Raw genomic sequence first — 25302 nt, 5'->3', positions numbered from 1 at the left:
CGAGACCCAAAGTTCTTATGTTTTTAATGTAATATAGCAAAGAAATCTTTAACTACTTAATATAATCCGAGGAGAGTAACAAAAATCCAGAAAGTTTAAGAACGCAATCCTTTGAAACATTTAATATCAGTCCATAGCAAATAGTCATTACATACCAAAAGCTCTAAGTGTTAACTAGTTCCACCACAACTCCATATAAACCTCGACAATTTAGAAATCTTGAGATCAACAATAAAGTTCTCGTCTTGATCTCTACAGCTTGGTTTGTAAGTACATACATGCTTTGAGGATCCATTTTGTCCCATGTGTTTTCAAGGAGCCAATAACTTTTTCCATCTGTGCCTAAAAATGTTAAGATTCCGATCTAGCACATAGACCCTAACGATGAGAAATGGTGAAGAAAATAAAAAGAGATGGGGCACAATAAATTTCAAATGTATAAAAATATACTGATATTAACCAAAATCTTCTGCGCAAAGGACACTTCACATACACACGACTTAAAAGTATGCAAGAAAACATGACTCAAGTACCTAGAACATTTGGTTCTCTGTCTGTTTGGGGAACACACGCACACACACATTCATACCAGGTGGGAGCAACACGCTCACACATGTTTGACTGAATCCAGATTACCTGGATTAATAGACAGAAAACTTGTCTACAGTTTATTTCGACAACTAAGAGGCAGCTACTGCAGCAGTAGTTCAACACTGCACACTTCATTCAAGTCCACCCTGTTTAAAAAAGTGTCAGAGTTAATGGTTTTCTTCTTTTTTTTCTTTCTAAACATCATTTAAAGTAGCAGTTTTTTTAAGTATGGCCACTGAAAACAGACTCAAGCCTATGTGGAAAACACAGGAGGAGGTCAAAAGGAGGATCAGCCATTTATGGGATGGGCGTTCCTCTTAATAGTTGTCTCAAAAATTAGACACAAGGGTATTTTATAGCTAAAAATACAGACCAACTATTGAAAGTGCATTTTTCCTCCTCCTCTTTTGAGTTACAGTAGTTTGTTGGTCAGTAAATCCTGCTTTTTATGTCCATTCCTCTTTCTCTGCTTCCATCCCCCCCTTTGGGTCTGTATCTCTCCTTAAACTATGGCTAATTGTAGGAGTCCTGGTGTCCTGCTGAGGAAACCATCAGAATGGGGTTTGGGTGGGAGTTATCACTTAGCAGTGTAAAAGTACACAACTAGACACAAACTCCCAATGGCATATCGAGTTGTACTAAGCATTACCTGTTTGAAGCCAAGTTGAGAAGTAACTGGCAAGATCTGGATAGATTTCTAGCTTGCATCTTTGCTCTAATCATGAAATGAGGTTAAATCTCAAAGCTGGAGAACTTCAGAAAAGGCAGAGGGTATTTAAAACCAAAGGTGTCATTTTCCCCCCATTACCCTCCCTTCCAAACCAAGGACAGGTCTAACATTTTCCCTTTTGTGCTCCACTGTGCCTTGAAAGTTACTTACCTGAACAGCTAAAGAATGTTCAGACAATAAAATGCTTCAGCATCTTGTTTTTGAGGCTCTGCCTTGACAATAACCTGGGGCTACTGTGATTTAAACCAACAGCTGACCAGAGACAGTTCCAGGAAGAGTACACTCACAGTATTTTCCTCTCTCACACCATAGGTCTGTTGACTAGAAATAGTCACTTATTGCAGGTGTGTACTTGTTCCAGCCTTAGACTCCAGCTCTATGAACATTTTTAAGCACATGGAAATCAACATGTTGCAAATGAGCAAACTTAATTTGTTTTGTCCCCACACACAGAGTCTCATTTTATAGTCTGTGCACAAAAAAAGTATAGGTACTTTTCATTTCACACACTGTGAATAGGTGATATGGTAGAAATAGGTTTGGTTCCTCTTTAACCTGCAGGTTGGTAGTTGTTATTGCTACATTTGTAATGTCAGTTTACTGCTTGCCCAAGTAGTGTGGTGAAATGAACTCTCATCATTCTCTCATCTCTGCTCATCACCTGTGAGAAGCAGGCAGCTCTGCCAGATGCTGCTACCCGGACACTCTGGAAACAGCAGTTCTGTCTATATGAAGCATATTTAGAACTAAAGCAGAGACTCCAGAGCATGTGCTTCTCCCTAACTCTGCTTCTTACATACCTGAAGTGTATTTTAGAGGCACAAACCAAGTCTGGAAGAGAAACCCCAGAACGGAGGGGCAGCATTTTGGCAAAACTACCAAGTTTTAAGTTTCTGCAGGCAATACTTTGCACGCCTGAGCTCAGACGCCCTCCCCACAGCTGGTACCAGGTCAGGAGTCTCATTTTGTTTAGCTATGCCCACCACATTAAAAATGCCCTTTAAAGTACATAAGGGATTTTAAATCTGACCTTGAGATTTGATCCAGCCTTCAGCACCTGCCTAACGTTCTCACTTTAGTCCCATGAGTATGAAGCAAGTGGTGCCAGACCTTAGTATGAGACAACGTTAGAGACATCAAATGCCGGATTATTCACCTTCTTCTCCCTAAATAATGTTTTGTTTGAAAACATAAGCTCAGAGAACGACAACACTAGCAGGACTTCCAAAGATACATATACTGGCATTGCTTGTGAATTATACTGTGGCTTGAACATACAAAACACTGGTTACTTACAGTTTACGTATTCAATTTTTATTTAAACCCCAAAGGCTTCCCTTATTCAAATTTGACCTTAGGAAGCTGTCTGTTTCCCTGCAACCCGGATGCTACAGGAGCTAGACTGACTGATCTTACACTGTCTGAACTAGGAAGACAAACAGCTTCCTCCAGAACTAATGGATGAAGCAACTGATTTGTAGTCTTACGTTTACACATGTATGCCCAGTTCTGTGGCACAGTAATTGCTATCACAGAAATTCACCTTGATTTTAAGACAAATGTACTAGATTGAAGATAAGAATATGAAGTTCCTACTTCATTTTGGAGGTACCAGGAGTAGGTCAGGTTCACGGCTGGTCTCAACCAGAGTATCAGAAGCTTAAATCATGTTTAAATTTACAAACAAGGCAAGAAAAAAAAACACTACCTGATGGCTGGAATCTTAAAAACCCATGAATTTAAAGATCTAACCTTCAAGCATCACTTTGTTCTTCTGGGAAATTAAAAAGGGATCATTCATGTTAAGCACCCCGTTCCCACTTAAAGTGGCTGCACTTCCCTGTCCTTGAACTCTGGCAAACCTTCCCCCACCCTTCTTCCACACATGACTAAGAAGGACACTAGATTATTCTTTCATTAAAGGACGAAGTCCACACTTCTGTTCACATCAGCTCTCGGTGGTTCGCCTTTCCCTGCTCCCTCTTCACTTCACAGCAGTACCAACACTACTTTTCCACCCAAGGTGGCAAAAGGGAATCCAGTGCCATCCCGTAACGAACTTGTGTGTAGTGCAGAAGCACAGCGATGCCAGGCCATCTGTTTGTGTCCGAAAGAAAAAATACTCAAATCATACATGACTTTCTCCCTTCTTAACACAGGCTATTAGTGGAGCTATTCCTAGATGCATCAAGATGTTCAAAGCACCAGCTTGCAACAAGGTCTGGAAGAGGCATTTCAATCTGGAAACTTAAAGACTATGTTCTCAAAAAGAAAACCTATACACCTTTGTTTACCAAAGAAGGAAAAAATGCCATCGCAATACAAGTGTTTAATTATGATTTGTATGTTAATTACTTTCACAAAAGATTGACTTTGTGATGAAAGGACTCTTCCAACACATCTCTTCCCTCGAGGTGTAGTCTATCTTTTACACCAGCGTTGTTGCACATATTTATGTCATTAAAAAAAATCCAAAAAGACCTTGTCTTGTTTAAACTCTTAAGTCTGGTGGTGCACTCTGAAAACCTTTTCCTTTCCTAAATAACACAGTTTCTCTGTTAAGCTGGACAGTGAGTTCCTCTATCTAAAACAAGCTTCACTGCCTATGCAAAGCTCCTTCCAGCCACTGCTTTTGAGTGGGTCTCAAGACACTCTGGAAAAGCAGCAGTGATCCCGTGTTTCACGACACTTCTTGCATTGTTTTTTAATTCCAAATGTATACAAATGAAGTCATTTTAATCCTATAAATAATTTATTTTTAAAAAATTGTGCTGTTAACCCCTTTGCAGGGCAACGAGCTATGTGAAAAGTACAAAACTTTTTGTCAAATGTGATACTGAGAGTGCTTTTGACATAGTTCATTGGTTTATCATCTCAATTTATAATATACTGCGCAACGGGCAAGGCTAGAATCCATGAACCAAGCTGCAAAGATCTCAAGCTAAGTAAGGCGGAGAGAGACTTGAGAAACAAGAGAAGGAAATACTTTCCTATCCAATGTATACTCTTCAGACTAAAGCACTCTTTCTATCAAGCCTTCTAAACTGTTAAATAAAGTGTTCCAAACAAGCATTTAAACTTCATTACACAGAAGAGCAACAAGAACAGTAGCCTGCCAGACAAAAAGGCAGGAGGGAAAAATATATATACTGAGTTCAATGGTTAGCCTGAATGTAGCACAGTTCTTCACAACCGATGGGGGGATAATTTCAACACGGTGTCCGACAATGTTCTAAGGACGTGCTTCATCTCGACTGGTTACTATGAAGCAAGGTGGTAAATGTTTTGGCCCCAACCGGGCTTCAGAAATGGTTCTTTTTCATGACGAGCATGTCTGTCCAGCTATCAATCATGTTTGTTTGCACCAAATCCCAAGCCATTTAAAATACGACTAATTAAGTTAAACTGAAGTCGTCTGCTCCAAATTCGCCATCAACTATCCATGCTACTGCATTCCTCTGAGCAAAAACAAAAACATAAGAGAAAGAAATCACATCTTGAAGAGCTTATCAATAGTTAGTATTTCTATAAGGTCATTAATACAGTCTATATACACAAGTTTTACTGAACATGCATTAGTTAACAGATCTTACAGGGTAGCTAAATCCCATGCTAAAAATTTCTTATTTTAGGTATCATTACTCATTAATTTAGACATTAATTTAGCAAGTTAAGTGTTGGTACGAAACAATCATCTCTGCCAAAAAGTAACACACATTTACATTCAAGTTCCAGGGGAGTGTGCTAGTAACAAAGCTCTCTGTCATCCATTTAGAATTCCCAAGTTGTCAGGTATAATTCCGTGCACCTACACCTCTTGCAGAAGCACTACTGCAAGAAATTCATTTTCTACTGTTTTGATTTTTAAGGCATTTATGAGCTTCTTTTCTGGAGGAACTAAAAAAGAGGGAGCAAGCAGCTAACTGGGGAAAATCAACCAAACAAAACCAAGAGTAAAACCAACTGGATGATAGGCTCTGACTCCTTATGCCACATTCCTTACAAACAGGAGATTGGCCAGGCTGGTCCACCCAGTCCAAGACTAGAAGCAGATGCGTCAGAAAGCACAGGAGCAGGGAGAGGAGGCAATTCTTCCTCCTAATATCCTTCCAACTTCCACCCATTTTCACTGAAGGGACATTCTGAACTAGAGGTATTCGCTTATCTAACAGGACTCAAGGGATGCCTTCATGGTTACTTTGCCTACGTTCCCCTTGAACTTGTGTCCATACCTAGTATCCATGATGCCTTGTGGCAATGGGATATACTGTATTTCATTTTCATGTCCAGTGTAAATTTTTAGCATCAGGGTGAATGAGTAATGACAGAAGCATATAAACTGCAGAGCAAGCACCCAGCAGTCAACTTGGTAACAATTCTGGGGGGAGGTAAGAAGGGTTGGGAGCAAGGGTGCATTTTAGCAGTGAAAAGAGTTGCATTGGGTCTCCCTCCAGGACACAGATGATTGCTGATGGTTAGGAAAGAATTAATTGTGTACAGAATTTTATGGTGGGAAAAACTTTGTTCTCTCCAGACTCTGGAGCTTTGTTTCATAAGCACTGTAATACCATTATTTTATCTGCAGTGTGGTCAAAATGCATTACTTAAAATTTACTAACATTGTGTATTATTAAACCTCAAGCAGTGGAGGCATCATTTTTTAAGAAGTCTACATAAATAAATATACTCCTGAGGTCTTAGTGACACCACAGTTTTCTATAGGGCCATGTCAGAAATTTCGATATCATTTTGGAAGTATCAGTTGCTTTGTTTTTATAGTACAAAAATAACTAACTTGGATAAAAATCAACAGCCATACATTAAAAAAAAAAAACAACCCACCAAAAAAAACCCCAACCCAAAAGAGTTAACTTTTTTTAGTAAAAGTTATGATTCTAACCCAAGAATTCAAAGTATTTTTCTATCCTATTTATGGTAAAGAAAACCCACGGAAGCACCTACCTTTGATGTAAGCTTTGAGGGCAGGGGGTTGGACCGGGATGAGCTTTAAGGTCCCTTCCAACCCCAAGTCTTTCTATGATTCGATGATTTAGCAATTAGAGAACACACACAGAGTTCTTTTACCTTCAATATCCTGGTTGTCTACAAAAGGCGCTGGTCCCCATATTCTAACAGTGCCATCATCAGAGGCGCTGGCCATCATGGATGGAATCTGTGGGTTCCAGCTCACACAGTTAACAGTACGCGTGTGCCCTGTCAGCTCTGCAATGGGCAGCTCGCTACGCTTGTGCCAAATATATACTTTGTGATCTAAATAAAACACACATGTAAAAAAGAAAACAAAACAGAATGAGAAACATTGTTCTGCACAGACCAATTTCTCATATCAAACAGCACTTCCACACAAGCTCTCGACACCTGGAAAACCCATTGATGTTGTAAACCCCACGTCTATTCAATGTGCAATGGCACTAACAATTTTTCTTCTAAGAGTGATCACAAGAACATGGGGTAAAGCTCTCCCACTAAGAGGCATGTTCCCTTTTAACGCCTGCAAGTCTACTGCACTTGGTAGTTGAAAAACACTTCACTACAATGCAAATATGTCAATATATGGCTAAAGAGAAAAAACAAGCTACTCAAACTGAAGATAAAGAGTTGTAACCTTCCTCAAAAGGATGTCTTGCATACAATTTTTTCTCCCCCCTCAAACAACAGTATTTACAGATCAGTACGTGCATTATAAAGTCATGAGTATTAAGGCAGAATATTTATGACAAACACCACCTGCTGATGAACACTAGATAAGATCACAGCTCTATAGCTTATAAAATACATCTTGATACTAACAACCTAAAGCATTTCAGTGAAAGGGCAAACAGAGCAAGTGAGGGAGGGCAAAGCCTAATGTCTCAAATTGTAACCTATTACTGTACTTGATAACAATTCTTGTGTAGATACGAATTTGTATATATTGAAGTAGATGTAGTAAGCAATGCTACAGATCTTATTGTGTGATAAGGAAGCTTTTAATTACTCCTAGCAATAGGCTAGGAGTGACAGTGACCTGGTCACACTTCACTGCAGTTTTTAGAGAAGCGCTACTGCTTTATCATCAGCCATATTTCAGAATAAATGGTTAAAGGTGGTTTGGTTGTCTACTGCCATCCCCCCACCCCAACAGCAGCCTGTGGGTTGACCTCTCTAGGAATGTCTTTGGAATATTCCCAACAGATCTACACAAACCAAACAAGTATGTGTTACTGGTGTTACACAAAAGCCTTGTATTTAGGGTCTGGTATATCAAATGGAAGTATTTTCAGCTGTTTGAAAGGTTATAATGTAGGTGTCATTCTGAAGGCTTAGCAAACAAATCAGTCTTCACCTATTCCTCTTCCTCCCAAACCCTTACAAAACAAACTTGCTCTCTAGCCTACCTGCTCGAATAGCATCATAGAACCCTGTGGTAACTCATTTGCTTTCGCTGAATCAGCTCATTTGAGTATACCACCTTTATATATACTTGTACTGATGCAAACGTTCTGGCTGTGTTTACATTCCACTTACAATTTCAAGAGACTCCATATCCACACTATTCATCAAACAACTTAAACACTAGACACACGAGAATCTACTGTCTGGGAGAATCAAAGCCTCAACAAAAACCAGTTGTTTGGTTCTTGTCACAATGCCTGTATTTTGTTTTGGAAAAACAAGTTCCCTACATTAAGGCAGCAATTTCCCTCTCAGAAAGAGGCCTCCATTTTCTTCCTATTGATGCAAGTGTTAGAAAAAACCCCACGTAGCTGGCAACATACCAGAAAATGTTAAGACAGTATAATCAATCTATTACCTTTTTTTAACAAACTGTGTTAACAAGGCTATGACAACGTGATCTTATTTCTGTTTTGCTTCCTTGTTTCTTAGTAGATCTATGTTCTCAGAAGCCACGTTTGCAACAATTCAGTTCAAATCTAGAGTGTCATCAATTTCATCTACTGCTCAGTACATTTTAGACAATGAAGATAATAAAGAACAAGTAAAGGAGGGAAAAAAAGGACTGGTGCACTGTAGTATTTACATCTACACATGCACATCTGTATGGCTCAATAGAAATCCTGAACTTTTGGATGTGTAACAACCAACCTTGTTCCACCATGAAAAGCGGTTCACACTGGGCTGGAGGACTGGAGGTGCTGCCCTTCAGTCATATTTCACTGGGTCAGGCCAAAGAGTGAAATATGGGTTTATTTTAGACATACTGCTATCCTTTCCTGGAAAACATCAAGTAAGTACCCTGGCCAACCTTATTTCCTCACAGTTTGAGTTACACAGTACTAACAGTGACTGTTTACATACTCCAAGTGTAATTTTTAGCCCCGCCATAGGCTTGAATCTTAAGTGACCTCCATGGGCAGTGATGGCACTACATCAGTGACAGAACTGAACCGATTCCAGATATAAACCATTAACTGATTTCTGTTCTTACCACAGACAGTTGAATAAAAACAAACCACAAAGCATTTGATCGCCAAGAAACCCTACCAGACTATGTCAACAACTGCTTAATTTGAGACTACTCTGTCCATAATTAAGAGAATGACTCTACTGAAATTAAAATAACCTCACCACACCTGTATCTTCAACATACAAGTGAAGCTGTTACTCCCCAGAAGTATTTTTGATCCAAACCATAGGCTTAAGCATAATACCACAAAAACAAAAAGCCTCAAGAACACCCCACCTACTTCTAATTAAAACTGTGCAGATGCTTTGCTTCAGAGGAACAACACAGTCATTAATGCTTTCTACTACTACCATCCTCTCAGAAGATTCTGCTAGCACACAATTATTTCTTCAAGTATGCCACAATCCCAGTGCTCCTGAAACTTATTTAAAGAACCAGTTTGCTTGCTTTTGTGACAGTTGCTACCATCATTATAAAAGCGAGGTATAGGAAGGATACAATGTTCTAGTTTTCTGCACAAAGGAGAATGATGTTACCTTCACTGCCACTCGCGATGAAATCTTCATTATGACCACCAAAACACGAGTGAATTGTGTAAAATCCTTGTGTAACACCTTGGTACTTTCTCACTAAAACTCTGTCTTGTAAGTCCCATAAGTGAACTCCCTGAGAATAAGAAGTATGAACAATGTTATTTCATCATTCAACATTATTCATTGCATTCTTTTGAAAAACTAGAAAAAATTGAACATGGTAGAAGTACATTACTTTAGCCAACTGTTACTAGATCACAAGGGTAAAGACACACCACACCACATGACTAGATTAGAATTCCAGTCTGTGGTCCCTTCTGTTCTGAAAGCTCCTATTCTTACCCAAGGTTCCAAAAGTAGAAATAAGTAACATCCAATTCTCACATCCCCAGCCAACCTGACACAATTCTTGCTGTACCTGGGCTTCTCAGTGCAATAGCCAGATATTGACATTTAATAGTACATATTTCACAGCAGGAAACTGTTGACTGTAAATTAGACAAAAAATAAGTCTCAAGAATAAGACTGCCTTCTTGTCATAAAATGCCATGCTGTGCTTATGAATATAAAGGCCTTCATATTACACAAAATACAACTGATTAATATAAAACATTCCAATTCACACCACAACATTTAAAAACAGGTAGCAGCTGCAAGCAGATGTATTTGCATTTCCATTTATCATCACCAACTCACCTGAGTTGCTACATTTAACAAAGCTAAACGGCCGTTTTTTGAAATAGTAAATGACATAATAGGGTGATCTTCTTGTACTCTGAAATTAGAAGACACAGTGTTGAGAGAACACTTAAATAATGATGCAACACCAAGACAAAAGGCATATCCTGTCTCTGCTATATTATCAGGGAAGGAGCTCCGAATTTGAAACTAGCTATGTCTCTGTATGTCAGTACAAACCAGCCTGCAACAGTTTGCTTATACTTATGACAAATCCCAAGACCAAAAAGATCTTTAGACCTCAAGTTCAACTCCTAACTTCAAGGCAGGATCTACTAAAATACATCTGGAATTGAAATGACAATTCTTGATGACAGAAACATCAAAACATCCATTAGAAACCTACTCCAGCACTTAGGAATTTATTTCTCTTACTTGATCTAATGCTTCTTGCTGCCACTGGAATCAGCTCTTATCCCATGTTATTCTTATTGTAATAGTGAGAGCATTTTAATAATGTATTTCCCACCCTTCCCCCCCACTAAACCCTTCCTCAATCATTTTCTTCTAACATTAAGAACCAGGAATTCAAAACCAAAGAAAGAGGTAGTTACATGTTCCTGTCTGTAAGATCCTCAAAGTTATAACCCCGAATTCGCTGATGTGTGTCCGATGCTAGAACAGTCTTCCCATCACTCAAGCACCAAAGGCATTGCACTCTCACCCCTTCCCAGGAGTCAAGGAGATTACCATCTAAGTCCTGATCAGAAGAGGGGAAAAAACACAAAGTTTGAACTGTTAGTCTCAGATTTCTGAGGAGCTGACACACAAGTATTTCTCTCATTTCCTGTTCAGACAATTGCTACAGAAAGGGGGGACTCGGTGACTTAGGACCTGGCTGTCTTAACTGAGGGCTTTTGTAGGTGTCTGTCTTGGAGAGCTGAGAATCCCTTTTGTCACTTAACCTTCTTCCACATGGCACATGCAATTTTTATCATGTCACAGAGCTCACCCTTGCACTGAGTGAGGTTTGCATACTGCACTATTATTCTGGGCACCAGTTCAGGTGACTGCGGATCACCTCCCAAAAATCAACACTACTCAAGTAATGAGGGCTTCAAATTTCTATTTACACTTAGCAAAACAGCATGCAAAACCTGAGGAAGACAGTCTGTAGAATAAGCAACATTTGTGGACGAAGACACTACTTTTTATTAGTGTATTTTCTAAAGCAGCTAAAAAAAAACCTCTCCTAGCTCACAAATCTTCCTTTAAGCAGACAAAAGGAGCCTGAACCCTTCTAACTGCTACATACAGAAGTGCTGCTGAAACGCTAGCTTCCTTGAATTAAAGGATCAAAAGTTTTAGTGTACACACATAAAAAAAAGAAATGGAAAAATGTGACTCTCAGATTTGACTGTGGCAAAACTTTAATTCCTTGCTTTGTTTTCAATGGGACAGATGCAGAGAACTTACACACTGATAGAACTGCCCACGCTGACCTCCCGTTACAAAACGCTTCCCATCAGGATTCCAGGCCACGCTTGTTAAACTGTCTTCATGAGACTGGCTCATCTTTGTCCTCAGCTCCCCAGTCTGGAAAATAACGAAAGACACCAAGGCCTTACACCAGAACCCTTTCCCAAAGAGACATAGATAATTTTATCTGACATGCACTGCATTTGGAAGTGCACGTGTCAATACATTTATTAAAAAGCAACACAAATAATGCAATAAAAAGGTAGAACTACTTCAGTATCTCCAGTGACCCTGGACTTGATTTGGGGCAATTTCCTTTGTCCATCAAATCAAGAGGGATAGACTAGATGGTGTCTCACAAAACTGGAAGATTGAGAGTAAAGAGAACAATTAAGAGAAGCTGGAAGAACACTAAGAGAAAAGCAATATGAAATGGAAAGAAAAACAAACCCAAAAGTAACCAACCCCCCCAAAAAACCGCAAACACACATGGAAAGCAAGGAGGCAGGAGAAGACTAAAAGAAAACAGAGATGACAAAATACATTTTAGGAAAAAAATCGGAGTATCAAGAGTATTTAGAATATTTTCCTCCCTGAGCTGGATCTCTCCATGCCAAAATTTAGCTTTTATCCCTAGCTCATAATGCTACTGTTTACAAGACAGAGTGCCAATGAGCAGCTTACCATTGTCAAAACGGTAAGGGCTTCTCTCTATTCCCCTGTGCCAGCTCTAGTGCTCTTCACTGAGATAATTGAGTCAAACAGAAGAAATTTATTCCAAAGGTGAAAAAAGGGAAGATTTTTGTTTCAGGAAACAAATTAGTTCAGAGTCCAAGGCAGCACAAGAAAGACCATGCAGCCTGCAACTGAGGCAGGGGAAGCTTTTATATCAACCCAAATGCCCATATACATTAACAGTGGAACAGACTTTTTGAAGTCATGGAGGAAATGGCAAAATGCCCTAGTGCCTGCCTGAAAGAGGAAGTCCTGCAATCATAAATTTATGTCTCTGTAGATCTTCCATCATCATCACTGGAGGGTTACACAACATAAAAATAGCTTGGATCTTTTGCTACTTGTTGAAATCTTTCATGAGCAATTGCTCCCTTTAGATGGTAATTCTGCTCTGTTTCTCTTAATTCACTGCTCTCTTCAGCAGCTCTAAGTCCTATGGATTTATGCCATCCCTCCTCAGAAGTTATCAGTAACCAGATACACCAGAACTGCTGTAGAGACCAGACACTTAGACTTGAACTCTAATTTCAGTTCTGTACAAACTGAGTACAGAAATTGCAGGCTGCTACAGTGATATTCTTAAATTTGAGGGGGTGGGAGGTGTGATCAGTGTGTCTTCTTTACACTGACACCTTTGCAGAACAACTTTGCAGAAATTACTTCTTTCATGCTTAAAGGGAGATTTAGATATTAAAACATATTTAGATATGTTTTAATACCTAAATATTAAAACAAAAGCAGTAGGCTGAACATAGTTACTTTTTTTTTTTTTTACTCTTAGTCACCACTTACTTGTACATTCCAGAGCCAAAGCTCAGAACAATCATCTGGGCCACAGGCAACAAGATAGTTGTCATCTGGACTCCAAGCAATATAAGAGACACCATATGCATGACCTTCTAACGTCTTAAGTAGTTTTAGCTGGTGAGTATCCTGAAACAAGAGGGATTCTGTTGAAACAATGCATGTGAACTCCTACTAGATTTCACATACACAGCGTGTCCAAATACAGTCAGACAACTGCATCTTACAAAGTGTACGAATAGGTTCTTACTGGAAAAGCAGTTGCTAGTTTACAGAGTAGGACTACACAAGGAAAGCTTCTAAGTTCCAATACACGAAACAGGAACGCTTATAGGTGTTTTGTTTCAATCTTCTGTGATTCTGAATGTGGAACTCAAAAATATATAGACAGTTGTACATTACATGACACTACAGAAGTCTTCTCAAGTGTAAAGTCTCTCTAATACAAAAAAAACAAATACAAAAAAACCAAACCAAAACAAAAAATAAAGTCTCTGGAACACAAAAGTACTATTATCCATATTTTACAGAATTAAGTTACTTTCTTAAGTGTAAAGACATGTTGAAGCCTGTTATGGTTAAACAGAGAATCAAAGCCTTCATGTACGCCAAGAAGGGAAAACCTCCAAGTGCCAATGCTTTTATAAACTTGAGTGTATCCTGTGTGTGCTGCTCAAGAAAAGTTTTACACAAATATATTTTTAAAAGCTTCCTTGAGAGGTGTTCTTATTTCAGACGTGTTGCCTACAGCAAGCTGTTGCATGTTTTCTGCCAGATTTAGTCAATGAAGCATACTTCGCTCACACAGAGCATCTTGTATCACCTCTTATGCTACAGCTGCTGCCTCATCACAGGAACCTGGACTTTCAAGCAGCTCATCCAAATAAATAGTACAGCTAAGATACTGTGAAACAACCATACACTGGCTTCCTAAATACAGAAACATGCTTCAATACAATGTTAGCACTGACTCTTGACAACAACATGCACATACATTAACTAAACCCAAGCTTGTTAAACTCAAGCCGCTTGGAAAAGGGCAAGTGAATTCCCCCCCCTTCCCTTTTTTTTCCTGTATGGGGATGTTTATACCTCCTCTTCCAAAACAGTGACTTGTTTGAAAGTTAGCTTCTCAAATTATCCCTTCTCTTTGTTTTAGTATTAATCAGCAGAGACTCTCCTGATTCTGAAGAGAAAGAGCATGGTCAACAGCAGAAGAGTGACACAAAGTACTGTTTCTTAGGACCAGCTACAAGGGATCTGGCGACTCTCTGTCAGTGCGGAGCTTTGATGGTTCTGTTGGCTAAAAAACCTAAATTCCTCAAAAGAAAGTGGGCTAGGAATAATCTTCAAAGCACAGAGAAAGAGAGGCAAACAAATGGACCTCCTCCAGGCCCCTCTTCCATTCTAATTATTATTCCCAGTCTTCATGCAACACTGCTGTGTCTGTAGCTAAACTGACCTATAAGGAAACTGAGTCATGTCTGACATCATCTTGCAACCTGGAGCTTGCCTGCAACTTACGCATTTCTTTTCATATCAGGATTAAAGGAGTGCATCACTTCTGCATCACATTTCAGACTCAGGAGGAGCAAGATACATGGGATATTCCTCTTCTAATGATAGGACTCTCTGTGGTTGTTACTCTCTCTCATGCTGCACCCATATTTCTCTCCAAATATAGTGAAACTGTTACACCATGTTTTGCTCCACACCAGCAGTCAATGGTATTTCAGGAAAACGGCCCCAAATTTAGCTAATCTGCTTCCCACCCACCACCAAAAGAAATCTCAGCACTTCTATCCCCTACATATAGCTTTCCAGATTTTTGACATGTAGAAAAACCCAAAACTATTCAGGTATCAACTTCAGTCTGAAAAGCCAAAAAACTGTCAACAGTTTCTAGAAAGTGCAGAAAAAAAGCCCTCTGTAAGGAACAAGTTAAAGGAGAACTCCATCAAAGAAAATGCATGCCAGACAAGGTGATGTGCCTACTGTGCTTATTGTCTGTGCACTAGAGATTCTGCCACACAGTCAAATGTGTTCCGCACACAAACCTAGTTCTCTCAAGACATTATTTAATGCTGCTGAGTCTGCATAAGAAATTTGAAATGAACAAATGAAAGTGAAAACAGAAGCATGTGTTAAGACAGCTTATATATGTAGCTGGGTCTTAGAAGAGAAATAAGAAATTCATGGTATGAAATGAAGAAAACACATGGAAGCAGTTTCATTATGCTTCAAGAGAGACTACTGAAGAAAAAGGGAAAAATTAAAGATTCTCACACGCTTGAAGTGCATATGGAAAAGAAATACCGTTCATCTAAAACAGTGTTCTCCCATCACTTGCCCAGACAGACTTGGATGGACATTTCCCTGTCGTTTATATGTATTAGAATCATTCTAACTGCCTAAAGCCTTGAAAATCTGATTAAACTTATCGTCCAAAAGGAAGTCAGAAGTATGCTCTGGCAAATATAAAAATAAACCATTTGAGTTGTTGCCTAATGTTATTCAGGCATCATCTTCCTGAAAGGGTTTATTTTTCCCCCTCCTTTTTTCTTTTCTGGCACAGAAATACAGAACATGAAACTCTACAAAGCCACTTCCCCACTATTTTAATAGAGATTTTGTTCCTTTAGCAACCCTTGGTCAAAAGGGTTAGTCTAAACCACTCACAAAACATTTGCTTGGTTTGGTTAACCAGATATTAGCTCACAAATCACTATAAAATGGGCTAATCAAGATGCTGAGTATTAAAACCCCTCAGTTTAAAATGAAGATAAGCCTCTACAATCAAATGACAAATCAACACTAAAAATATTTGATCCCTAATTTACTTAGAATTATTTTGTTTCTTAAAAGCCCTCAAATAAACAAAAAAACAAAACCCCAAAACACCCCACCACAAAAAACCCAAAACAGATCACTTAACAGAAGTCATCTTATGTCTCTATGCATCTGTTGGCCCAGAGCACACTGACTTCAGTAACAAACAAACCAGAGCAGTTCTGTGTCTGAAAAAACAGCTAGCACTTGCTGTTGCTTCAGGGGCTATGCACATGGAACAGGCTTTGAAGTTTACTTGTCTTCCTCATAGCAAAAAGAACTATTATAAAAAAAATTATATGGCTTCCTAACCTGTAGTGGAAGTAAAGGATTAAGTTCAGCTCTCAAATCCTACTGAAAGCCAGTATGGAGCAGCAAAGACCTTTCATCTTCACTTAGCATACCAGTTTATAGTTGTGTGGTTAAAAACCTGTAAGAACCTTATTTCTGATAGTGTTTTACAAGCATTAACAACTTTGCATATTGTGTGCATGTATTAAAAATTATTCACAGTTTTCAGCTGTTACAAAATTAATGGACTTCCGTATCACTTCTACAATTAACACAGTCTTAGATTCACTGCTCAATCTTTTTTATTTACATAAGAACAGTTAGGGGTAGGAAAGATAAATCTTGTAGAGGTAGGATATTTCATTAAGAGAAACAGTGCCACATATTACTAACAAAATCTAAAACACCACAGTCTGTGAGGAAATGGATGGGTATACATCCATATGTCAGTGAATTCTCACAAGTGTTTAAATCTTCAGCTCAAGCCAAGGCCAATCTTACAACAGCAACTCATATCAAGCAGTGTTATACTAACACAATCTCTGTCAGCACATATACATTTTTACTACTCAGAAATTAAGTAATAAATGATGAAATAGACGAAGCATTTAAATCTAAGCGTACTAATAGTAAAAAGATAACTGAAAAGGGTTACTCACATACATAGATCAGAAGTACTCTTAGTAAGAGTGATTTAGAAGAAATCACTGCCATGCTTCTTCCACTCTCACCCAATGCTTCTCAAGGCCTTCAAGCTGAAAAGCTTCCCTGAAGGGTACCTACCCCTTGGCACTGGTTAGAAGCACACAAAGTTTCTGCCCCAATTCAGCCAATAGTTGAAGCGTTACACTCAGGCATCATGTTTTCAAGTGTCTTTCTTCACAGATTTAGACTGACAGTAATCTTCAGCCTTTTACACCCCAGAGAAATACCCTAGCCAGCAGGCTACAGTACATGTTAGCCTGTCCTGCCAAAATCAAGCCATCCTAGCACGAGGAACTGGAGGGGAAGGGAAGTGAATGACAAGTCATGCGCATTTTAACACGTTTCATACTTACTGGATCAACCTGCCATATAATAACAGTTGTGTCCTTAGATCCTGTTGCTAGTTTAGTGCCATCATTGGAGAATTTACAGAACCACACTTCATTACAATGTTCCGTTAGTATCTGCTGTGTATAGCATGGGAACTGTTTCCTGGGGAAAAAAAGGGATGTAGTCACATTAGTAAGAAAGCAGTAAGATTTTTCTTAAATCAAGCTAGTAAAACTAAAACAAAAACTTATTTAAATGCAAGACCTGACAACTTAAAAAATGACCCTATTAACAGCCACTTCAAGTGAGTACAGAATGAAGTGTCTTATCTGGTAAAAAGATAACACCACCACGAGATAACTGATTCTATCCTTATGAGAACTATTCTTATTCCACTCACGTAATTTGTTATACTTTCATATAACCTGGAATAAAACTGACCTCATCAGGAGCATAACATCTTATTACTATGATGTATAGAATTTACTGGTTCCTCTTTGAGCTCTACGTGCAATGTTTTATTTATGTGTGAGGTTTCTGTAAGTATCTAACTCACTTAGCTATGTTTTGCCAAATTTTCAGAAGTGATTCTTACATAAAAGTTGAGTAAAAATATTCTTATTTCTTTCTCTTGAACGTGATCTTGCAGTAAGTTAATGTTTCTTTATCTCCATTTTGTGCCATTTTTCACTTTCTTTGCAGAGTACCACATACAATATCTAAGCATAACTAAGACAACACCATTATACGCTTTCAACGTTGATTTTCCTCCACAAAATCTACATTTGTTAAAACTAGCTACATTATTTTGTTAAAGTTTATTAAAAATACATGATAAACTGCTGAAGAAGCTTCAAACGTTCCTCTAGAGCGTGTATTTAATATTCTAGTTACACACTGAGAAAAAATTAACAGTCAAAATACTAAGTTAGGTAAGAAATGGAAAAGTTTTATTTACAGCTTCCCTACTGTATAAGAATATGAGAGATGAAATAAATGTAGGCTTCTACAGCAAATGACTGCTTTTATTAAGTAATACTGCAATAACCACAAGTTCATTGTTCAGATACACTAAAAGATAGTCTCTAACTATGTGCATTTTCTCTTGAACTTCAGGGATACTGAACTAATTTAGCCTTATGTTGAGTTTTTATGGTGCCCAGTACAACAGAGCAACAAAACTCTAATAGAATACAACAGCACTAACGTAACTATGAGCCTCTGTGAATGCACAGTTGTACTTACCACTGGAGATAAACTGGCCTAAAAAAAAATCCCCCCTAAAAACTCAAACAAAATGCAACATAAAACCCAAAACCTTACTTCCTTTATATTTGTGTTCAAAAGGACAGTTTGGTGGTAGCCAGACTGACAGACACCTGAAAAACTACTACTTACCAGAAGCTAGAAAAAATTCTGCTTAATACAGTGTCTATATCCTCTCAGTCCATTCTCTTGTACTAGAAGATGCTTCCTAGTCTACGCTTAAAGGCTATCAAGCATCACTAAACAACGACAGTCCCTCATTTCCTGTCTTATGGTAGAGGAGGATAAACAAAATGTACATATGGATATCTGTAGTTGGCTTCCTTGGCTATGTCTACTTACTCATTTATAGAAAAACACAAGCCTGTTCTGCTCCTCCTTTGAGCTGACCAGGAGCTGTCTAGTTGTCACTGGAACAACACTAAGCCCAAGTTAAAAGCCCCACTCATGAAAGATGACACTGTTTTTCTGGAAGCCTAAAGGCCTTGCCTATTTCCCGCACACAGATATGTGCACCTACAGGAGGAGTGTTTCGTTATTGTTTAGCCATATTGCAGTTAAGCTAATGGTTTTTTCTTCAGAGCAGCAGGTTGCTCCAGAAAATGAAAAAGTCTTCATCCATAACTCATACAAAGTACAAGGGGCAGGCTGTGCCCCAGGAAAGCCTTTTTATCATATTTAATATAAAAGGATACTCTATAGTATACTCTTGTATTTTAAAGCTTAAGAAAAGCAGTCAAGATTTTGTAGGCATGAAGAGCAAGCAGTAAGGTGGCCTTTAGGTTCCCCAAAAGTGTAACAAGGCACAGTTCATACAGCTGCTGCAGACACATCCCAAAGTTGAATTATGCTATTCACAATCCAGTCAGATTCAAGTGCTCTTCACCTAACTAATGAAACACAATCCAGCAAATCTGACCTCACAGGTAGCAAAGCACACATTACATAACCTAGAAGGAAAATTAAATTCCCAGAAAAAAACAGCAGCAGTCTCAAAACAAGAAACCAAAACCAGTTGTCCAACAGTTCCTGGGTTGAGTAATTAGATATTATTCCAACTTCAAAGGTTTTTCTTTTGCTCTTTTTTGAAGTGTTTCATACCAAATTGTTCTGTTCAGCACAACACACTTGAATCATGTTGTTTACATACTGAAATAAAGTATCTAACAAAATGTTCTGGTTTTGTATTTACAGAAGTCCAAAATTCTAAATAAATAACCAAACAGCTAGTTTTTTATTTCCTCTATATACAGTGCAACATTTATTCCTCAACTTCCACAACAGTTCTTTTTCAGAAATGCTACATTAATCGAGTACCTAGATAGCAGAGGCATTTACCTCTCATTGTTTGTTTGTAAACTAAGCCTAAAGTTTATTTACATGAAAGCAAGACAAAGGAATTCAGTGGGGACAGGACAGGAAAAAGGAACAACACTACAGGACCAAGCTAAACCCCCAACTAGGCTGAAGGCTCTCAAAACCAAAAATTATCCCCCAGAGCATCAATACTCTATATCAAAGTCTAAAACACAGTAAGATGAAATTCCTCACCTTCACTCCCAGCAGTTTCTCCCTTTTATCTCCCAACTCTTAGGAAGTGATTAAATTTTAGTTGAAAAATTGTACCTATTAGTGCAATTCAAGCATGCTTGATCAAAATACTGCCAGAAGTCCAAAGCAGATTAGTTTCAACTAAAAAAGGGAAAGTTGTCAGTGTTCTATCATTTAAGTAGTACAGAACTTAAATTGTCTAAGCTATTAGACTACAGTTACTTCTGTCAGTTTAATCAAAATTTGGCTTCCACTGTCTTTAACTCACCTCATTATGCCCAAGCATGGCAGCATGTACAGCGCACCACATACTGATCTCAGACCCCTGCAATAGGTAGGTACAATAGGATGAGTTGAGGACAGAATGGAAGCCTTAATTTTGAAGTAGGTTGGGCTTCTTTTATGTTTTGTGGATTTTGTTTTTAATTAAAATAGTTGTAAATATCTATGTATGCATACATAGCAAATACACAAGCTCAGGAAGTACCGCATTAGGTGAAAAAGAAAAAAAACCCAACCAGAAAAAACACACCCACACTATGGAGAAGCTTTTATGTCAGCAAGTAAGATTCAGATGGGTGAAATTCAATTCCAGATTTGTAACATATATTTTCTTTTATATCTAGCTCTACCTGGTCTGACTTCAGTAAACTATGCTCTTTACAACTGGCTTGAAAGCTCACATGGACCACATCAAACCCCCTACAGAATATCCATTGTTATTTATACACTTGTATAAAGACTAAAATGAAGTCTCTTTTCATTTGTCTGATTTTAAGACTCCCTTCTGAAGTAGGGAAGCCACAATTCCAGTATTTGATCATTTCCAGTATCTCTTAAAATGGGGAACAGTCAAACATCTGTGCACACAGACAACTCTGCTGAAACAATGTGATGTAGCAAAACTGGAAGCTAGACAATAGTCTTAAAAAGTTACATGAATACATGAAGTACCCAAGATACAGATTTTCAAGATTTAAGATGGCTACACTGAAGTATTATGGTACTCTGCACCTTAAAACCAGATTCCAGGTAGCTTAAAAATGTAAGTCAAAGCAGCTCAGTTCAGAAAGTTTCTGTAAGAAATTTTATCAGAACTTAACAAACTTTCTCAGATGAGCTAACCTTAACATGAAAAGAATTCCCCTGTAAGCCCAAGATTATCCCTTTACACGAACAAAGATAAGGCTATTGTATACAGCCCTTATTCTTTTAGATCGTCTAGCCCTCATGCCATTATTACACCAGGCAGAGCAGCTTTCTATAAAAGCTACACTGAGGTTCTTTCTATCATCCATATTATGTATTATGTTAAACAAGATAAGTCTACTGCCCACTTCCACTCTGTTTTAATGTCTGTGTCTAAAAGCACCCCGCTGTCCACTATTAAAAGATGAAAGCTGGCTTCATGAGCATGCTTCAGTAGGCTTTCTCCATCACAGTAAACTTGAAGACAGAGTCTGGATAAGTAACATACTAGTGATTTTCCAGTGGTGGGGGGGGAAAGCCGAGCAAACCCAAACCAAAAGAAACCACAGCAATGACATGTTGACGAATAAACAGACTGGCTGTCCAAACCCAAACAAGTTGCTACAGATTAACAATATATTCTATTCATACCCATCTGATTAAAATTTTAAAGCTTCTGTCTGACCCTATTACCCCATATCCAGCTACCCAAGTCTCTTACAGACACCTTCTCTACTCCTTGCTACTACTCATTTAATGAGAATAGTCTTTATCCAGCCAACTCCTGTTAAACCAACTCATAATAGTTTTCACGTTTCTTCTAACACTAAGTACAATTAGATTATTTCAAGACAAAGATACTTTTGCCCATTTTAAAGTCACAAGGGTTTCTTACCTACTACAAACATGATCTATTAGCAGCGAGACAGAATCTAGATTGCTATCTAGTTTTGTATTGTGATACAGGCATCGGTCCCGTTGTAGTTCCACAGCCTGACGTAGCAGGTTCTGTAAACGTCTTGGAGGAAGCATCACTGATGGGGGTAGGTATGCTTTAAAAGAGTTGGGGGGGGAAGGGAGGGGGGAGAAGAACAAAAAAAGATATGTCAAAACCAAGTTACATGTAAGAGCATATTTTGATTTGAGTATTCTTGGAAGAGAAGTCAGTAAATAAAGCTTAAAGGCTACAAGAAAAGAGTAACACAGCTTGTCAAATTTACAGCTATACATCTGGAATGAGAAGCACGAACTTGTGGAAAGCAGAGTTATAGTGTATATGTTGTCCTGGCCAACAAGCACCATTTACGCAAGCTAACTAAAACCCCAGTATTTAAGAAAACCTGTAAAATTGTAAGACAACAGTATCAGCTGTGTTCATTCAAGAAATTCTCTACTAACACTGTAAAAATAAAGAATATGAGCTTTACAACTCTGATACATAGTATTACACCAGCCACAAGAAAGAGAGGAGAAACCATAATTCTTAGCAAAGTCTAAGATCACTATCAACCCTTACTAGTATCACTAGGGTTCCCATTACATCACACAGTTTCAGCCTCTCAGTACAGCTGAGACTTAAAAAACACTCCCCCTCCCCACCCTTCAAAACCACACATTTGATCACCAAGTGATACTATTGCTGCACACAGCAGAGTTAGGAAATAAGAGCTCCTATTACAAATAGTTTATCGGAAACAGGAAAAGTTTAGCTACAGAAGACCAAAGGGTAAAGGCACCTAAAAGCATCCCCATTAACCAAGAAATACAAACCCAACAACTAGCAAATGCAGTTTAAGTTAATTCCCTGGGATATGTCATGTAAGAGGCACTGGATTTACAGAGATGTGAAGAAATTCTTAACACTTGAACATCTTACTCTGGAGTTTGTCCAAAAGTTTAGATCTGGAAGCTGTTCCTTTCCCTTCCCACTCTGCTTTTGCACGTAAGTCTTCTGCATGGCTGCACATCAGATACCTGTTTAAAAAAGCGTACACACACCAACAGACCAAGTCTTTCTGGAACCATTATTTTAACTTTTAAGCATGATATATATCATAACATTCTTAATGAACTGGGAAACAGGTGACTTAAGATAAAGACTGACAGGAAAAGAGGCAGGGAACTAATCCACACAAACATGCACAATCTTCAGAACAAACATTAACAAATTGGTAATTAAAAGAGAAAGCAAACCACAGATTTTAGGAAAGGCAGAAACATCTTTTTTCAGGCAAGAACAAACAAGACTATATTCACCTACTTATTCAATTGTAAGGTAACAGGCTAGTAACTCTCAAGCTCAGATGACCATACATACATATATATTAATTTGGGTTCTAGTACTATAAAAGTAAATCATAATCATGTTGTTTTCAAGCATCAAAAACAGAACACTGTCTACTGAATAGTCTTCTTTACTCACCATTTTAGAATATCTCATTATAGCTTATTAATCAACTGGGTTAACAACTTTGATACAGTTTGATGCCAGCTATCAAAAGCTATGGAATTCCTTAGAAGCCTCCACTCAGAGAATTCTCAAAGTTCAAACACTTACCCACTGAGGACATGAATGCGTTCTGTATTATATTTCAGAGGCGTCAGTTCACAGCGTAGAACTTGAAGTGCCTCCAGGACCTTGCCATCCTCCAGGTATTCCAGGTACTTCTGCTGCAGCAGCAAAAACTTCATCCTCTGACATGACAGAAAGCAGCAGTCAGGGGAAAAAGGTTGACTGAAGTTTCAGAAAACGTTTGAGCCTAAACAGAACAGTAGAAACCATTCTACTATGCCCTTCAGAAATGCAGCTATATGTAATGTTTCATTACTCAATTTCTTTTTGTTGGGTTTTCAATAACATTCTAGTAATTAAGTTATCCATGAATTTCCTTCCTGCCTTATGGGGTTCCAAGTATCTTCCTACCTCATTTCTCAGATCCTCCCCTTAACCTTGTCTCATTTTCATACTCACTTCCTTTTCAGTTACCACTCTTTAAACCCTGAATTAGATAGCCTCCCAATCTCACACTCTACCAAGAAAAGCACCCAAAAGCAGCTAATCACATATTTAAGACTGCATGACAGCACAGAACACAAAAGGCCAACTCAACAAGTTCTCATACTGCGTATACAGGAGCTGACATGGACTGTTTGTATAGCTGCATAACATACAGCAGTAACAAATTGACACTGCCTGAGGTTTGGTTTTGTAGTTCCATGTCAAGTTGTTTTCCCTAGGTGTTGTTTTCAGGATTACAGGAAAAAATAGTTTCCCATATTTAGGAATAACTTCTCAGAATTAATCACTGCTATTTCATAATGTTCCTTTCATCCTGAACAGTTTTTTGGTTGTTTTCTTAAAAGCAAAAAGAAATACAAATCAGGCCTGCTAATGTGTGTAGATAAAAGAAAATCATACATTCATTCATTATATTAGAAAAGCCTGAAGTCTTAGGAATTTCTAATACCAATGTTGTACAAACACAGTTTGGTTTTTTCCGAATGAAACCAACTATCCTATGTTTGCATACCTTCTTTACTGCTAGCAGTTATCGGACAGAAAAGACATTTCTGGTCCACAAGACTAAGTTACAAGAGGAAAATGTACATTCTCAGACATATCAGTGAGAAACAGAATGAACATTAATGTAGCAAATTACATGTGCTTTTCCACTGAATACACCAGAAGTTCAATCTCCTGTTTGCTTCGTCAGAACTTAGCACCTCACTATTTTCATGCTCATATTTGGTCAATGCTTACTTAGTTTCAAACACACTGTTAGCCTTCCTAAGTGGAGGGATAATAAGGAAGTTTAAGACACTCCTATCATACTAAAGCTTACATGAAAGTTTAAGGTCTACTATATGCAAAATCCAAAGTTCAAACATAAAGCAGGTTTAGCTTCCAGAGATGCCTGTTCTTTGAAAGAATAACATTTCCACATACAGTGCTATTAAATTACCACACAGCTTTGTGAAGCATAAAACATTACACACTAAAGATGATTGATGTTCAAACATGTCAGTAGTACTCTATTGTCCTGTGTGTGACGGGCAAACCTATATTACATTCCCTACCCAGCTCTTTTGTTTATTTGAATTTGAAATTGTTAGAACATTACCGTACAGTTTTCCCAGGCAAGACATTTTTTGGTTTTTTGACATGCAAAAAACCAAAAGAAAGACATCCCAATTATTTATGGCCTCAGTGGTTGGTTCCATGCAGTAGGCCAGCAGGCCTCACACTGTTTGCTCATACACTACCAGCAGGAGGGATAAAAGCTTCCTCTTCCAGCTACGCATGTGCTCACAAGGATGCATGGAGATGCTCACATACCATTTTTCACTCCTCTCAGACACCTCACACTGATGATAATCACCAG

At 38.3% G+C, this 25302-nt stretch overlaps 1 protein-coding gene across 4 annotated transcripts in view; it reads right to left on the bottom strand.

Annotated features, from left to right (window-relative positions):
- Window positions 1-308: 308 nt before the first annotated feature.
- Window positions 309-25302, bottom strand: part of WDR26 (WD repeat domain 26) — a 32533-nt gene continuing 7539 nt past the window's right edge. The window contains exons 4-15 of one of the 4 annotated variants that reach the window (XM_080616981.1): window positions 23478-23614; window positions 22797-22894; window positions 21816-21972; window positions 20220-20276; window positions 17158-17296; window positions 12968-13108; window positions 11438-11557; window positions 10576-10721; window positions 9980-10058; window positions 9287-9416; window positions 6407-6592; window positions 309-4779 (exon numbers count right to left, since the gene is read on the bottom strand). In XM_080616981.1, coding sequence (XP_080473107.1) covers window positions 4754-4779; window positions 6407-6592; window positions 9287-9416; window positions 9980-10058; window positions 10576-10721; window positions 11438-11557; window positions 12968-13108; window positions 17158-17296; window positions 20220-20276; window positions 21816-21972; window positions 22797-22894; window positions 23478-23614 — 1416 coding nt within the window. In that variant the 3' untranslated portion in view covers window positions 309-4753. The other 3 variants (XM_080616984.1, XM_080616983.1, XM_080616982.1) reach the window with 3 other exon arrangements.

The sequence above is a fragment of the Psittacula echo genome (assembly GCF_963264785.1).
Source record: "Psittacula echo genome assembly, chromosome: 4".
Lineage (NCBI taxonomy): Eukaryota > Metazoa > Chordata > Aves > Psittaciformes > Psittacidae > Psittacula > Psittacula echo.
The sequence above is the reverse complement of the archived record's forward strand: the minus strand, read 5'-3'. Positions and strand labels throughout refer to the sequence as shown.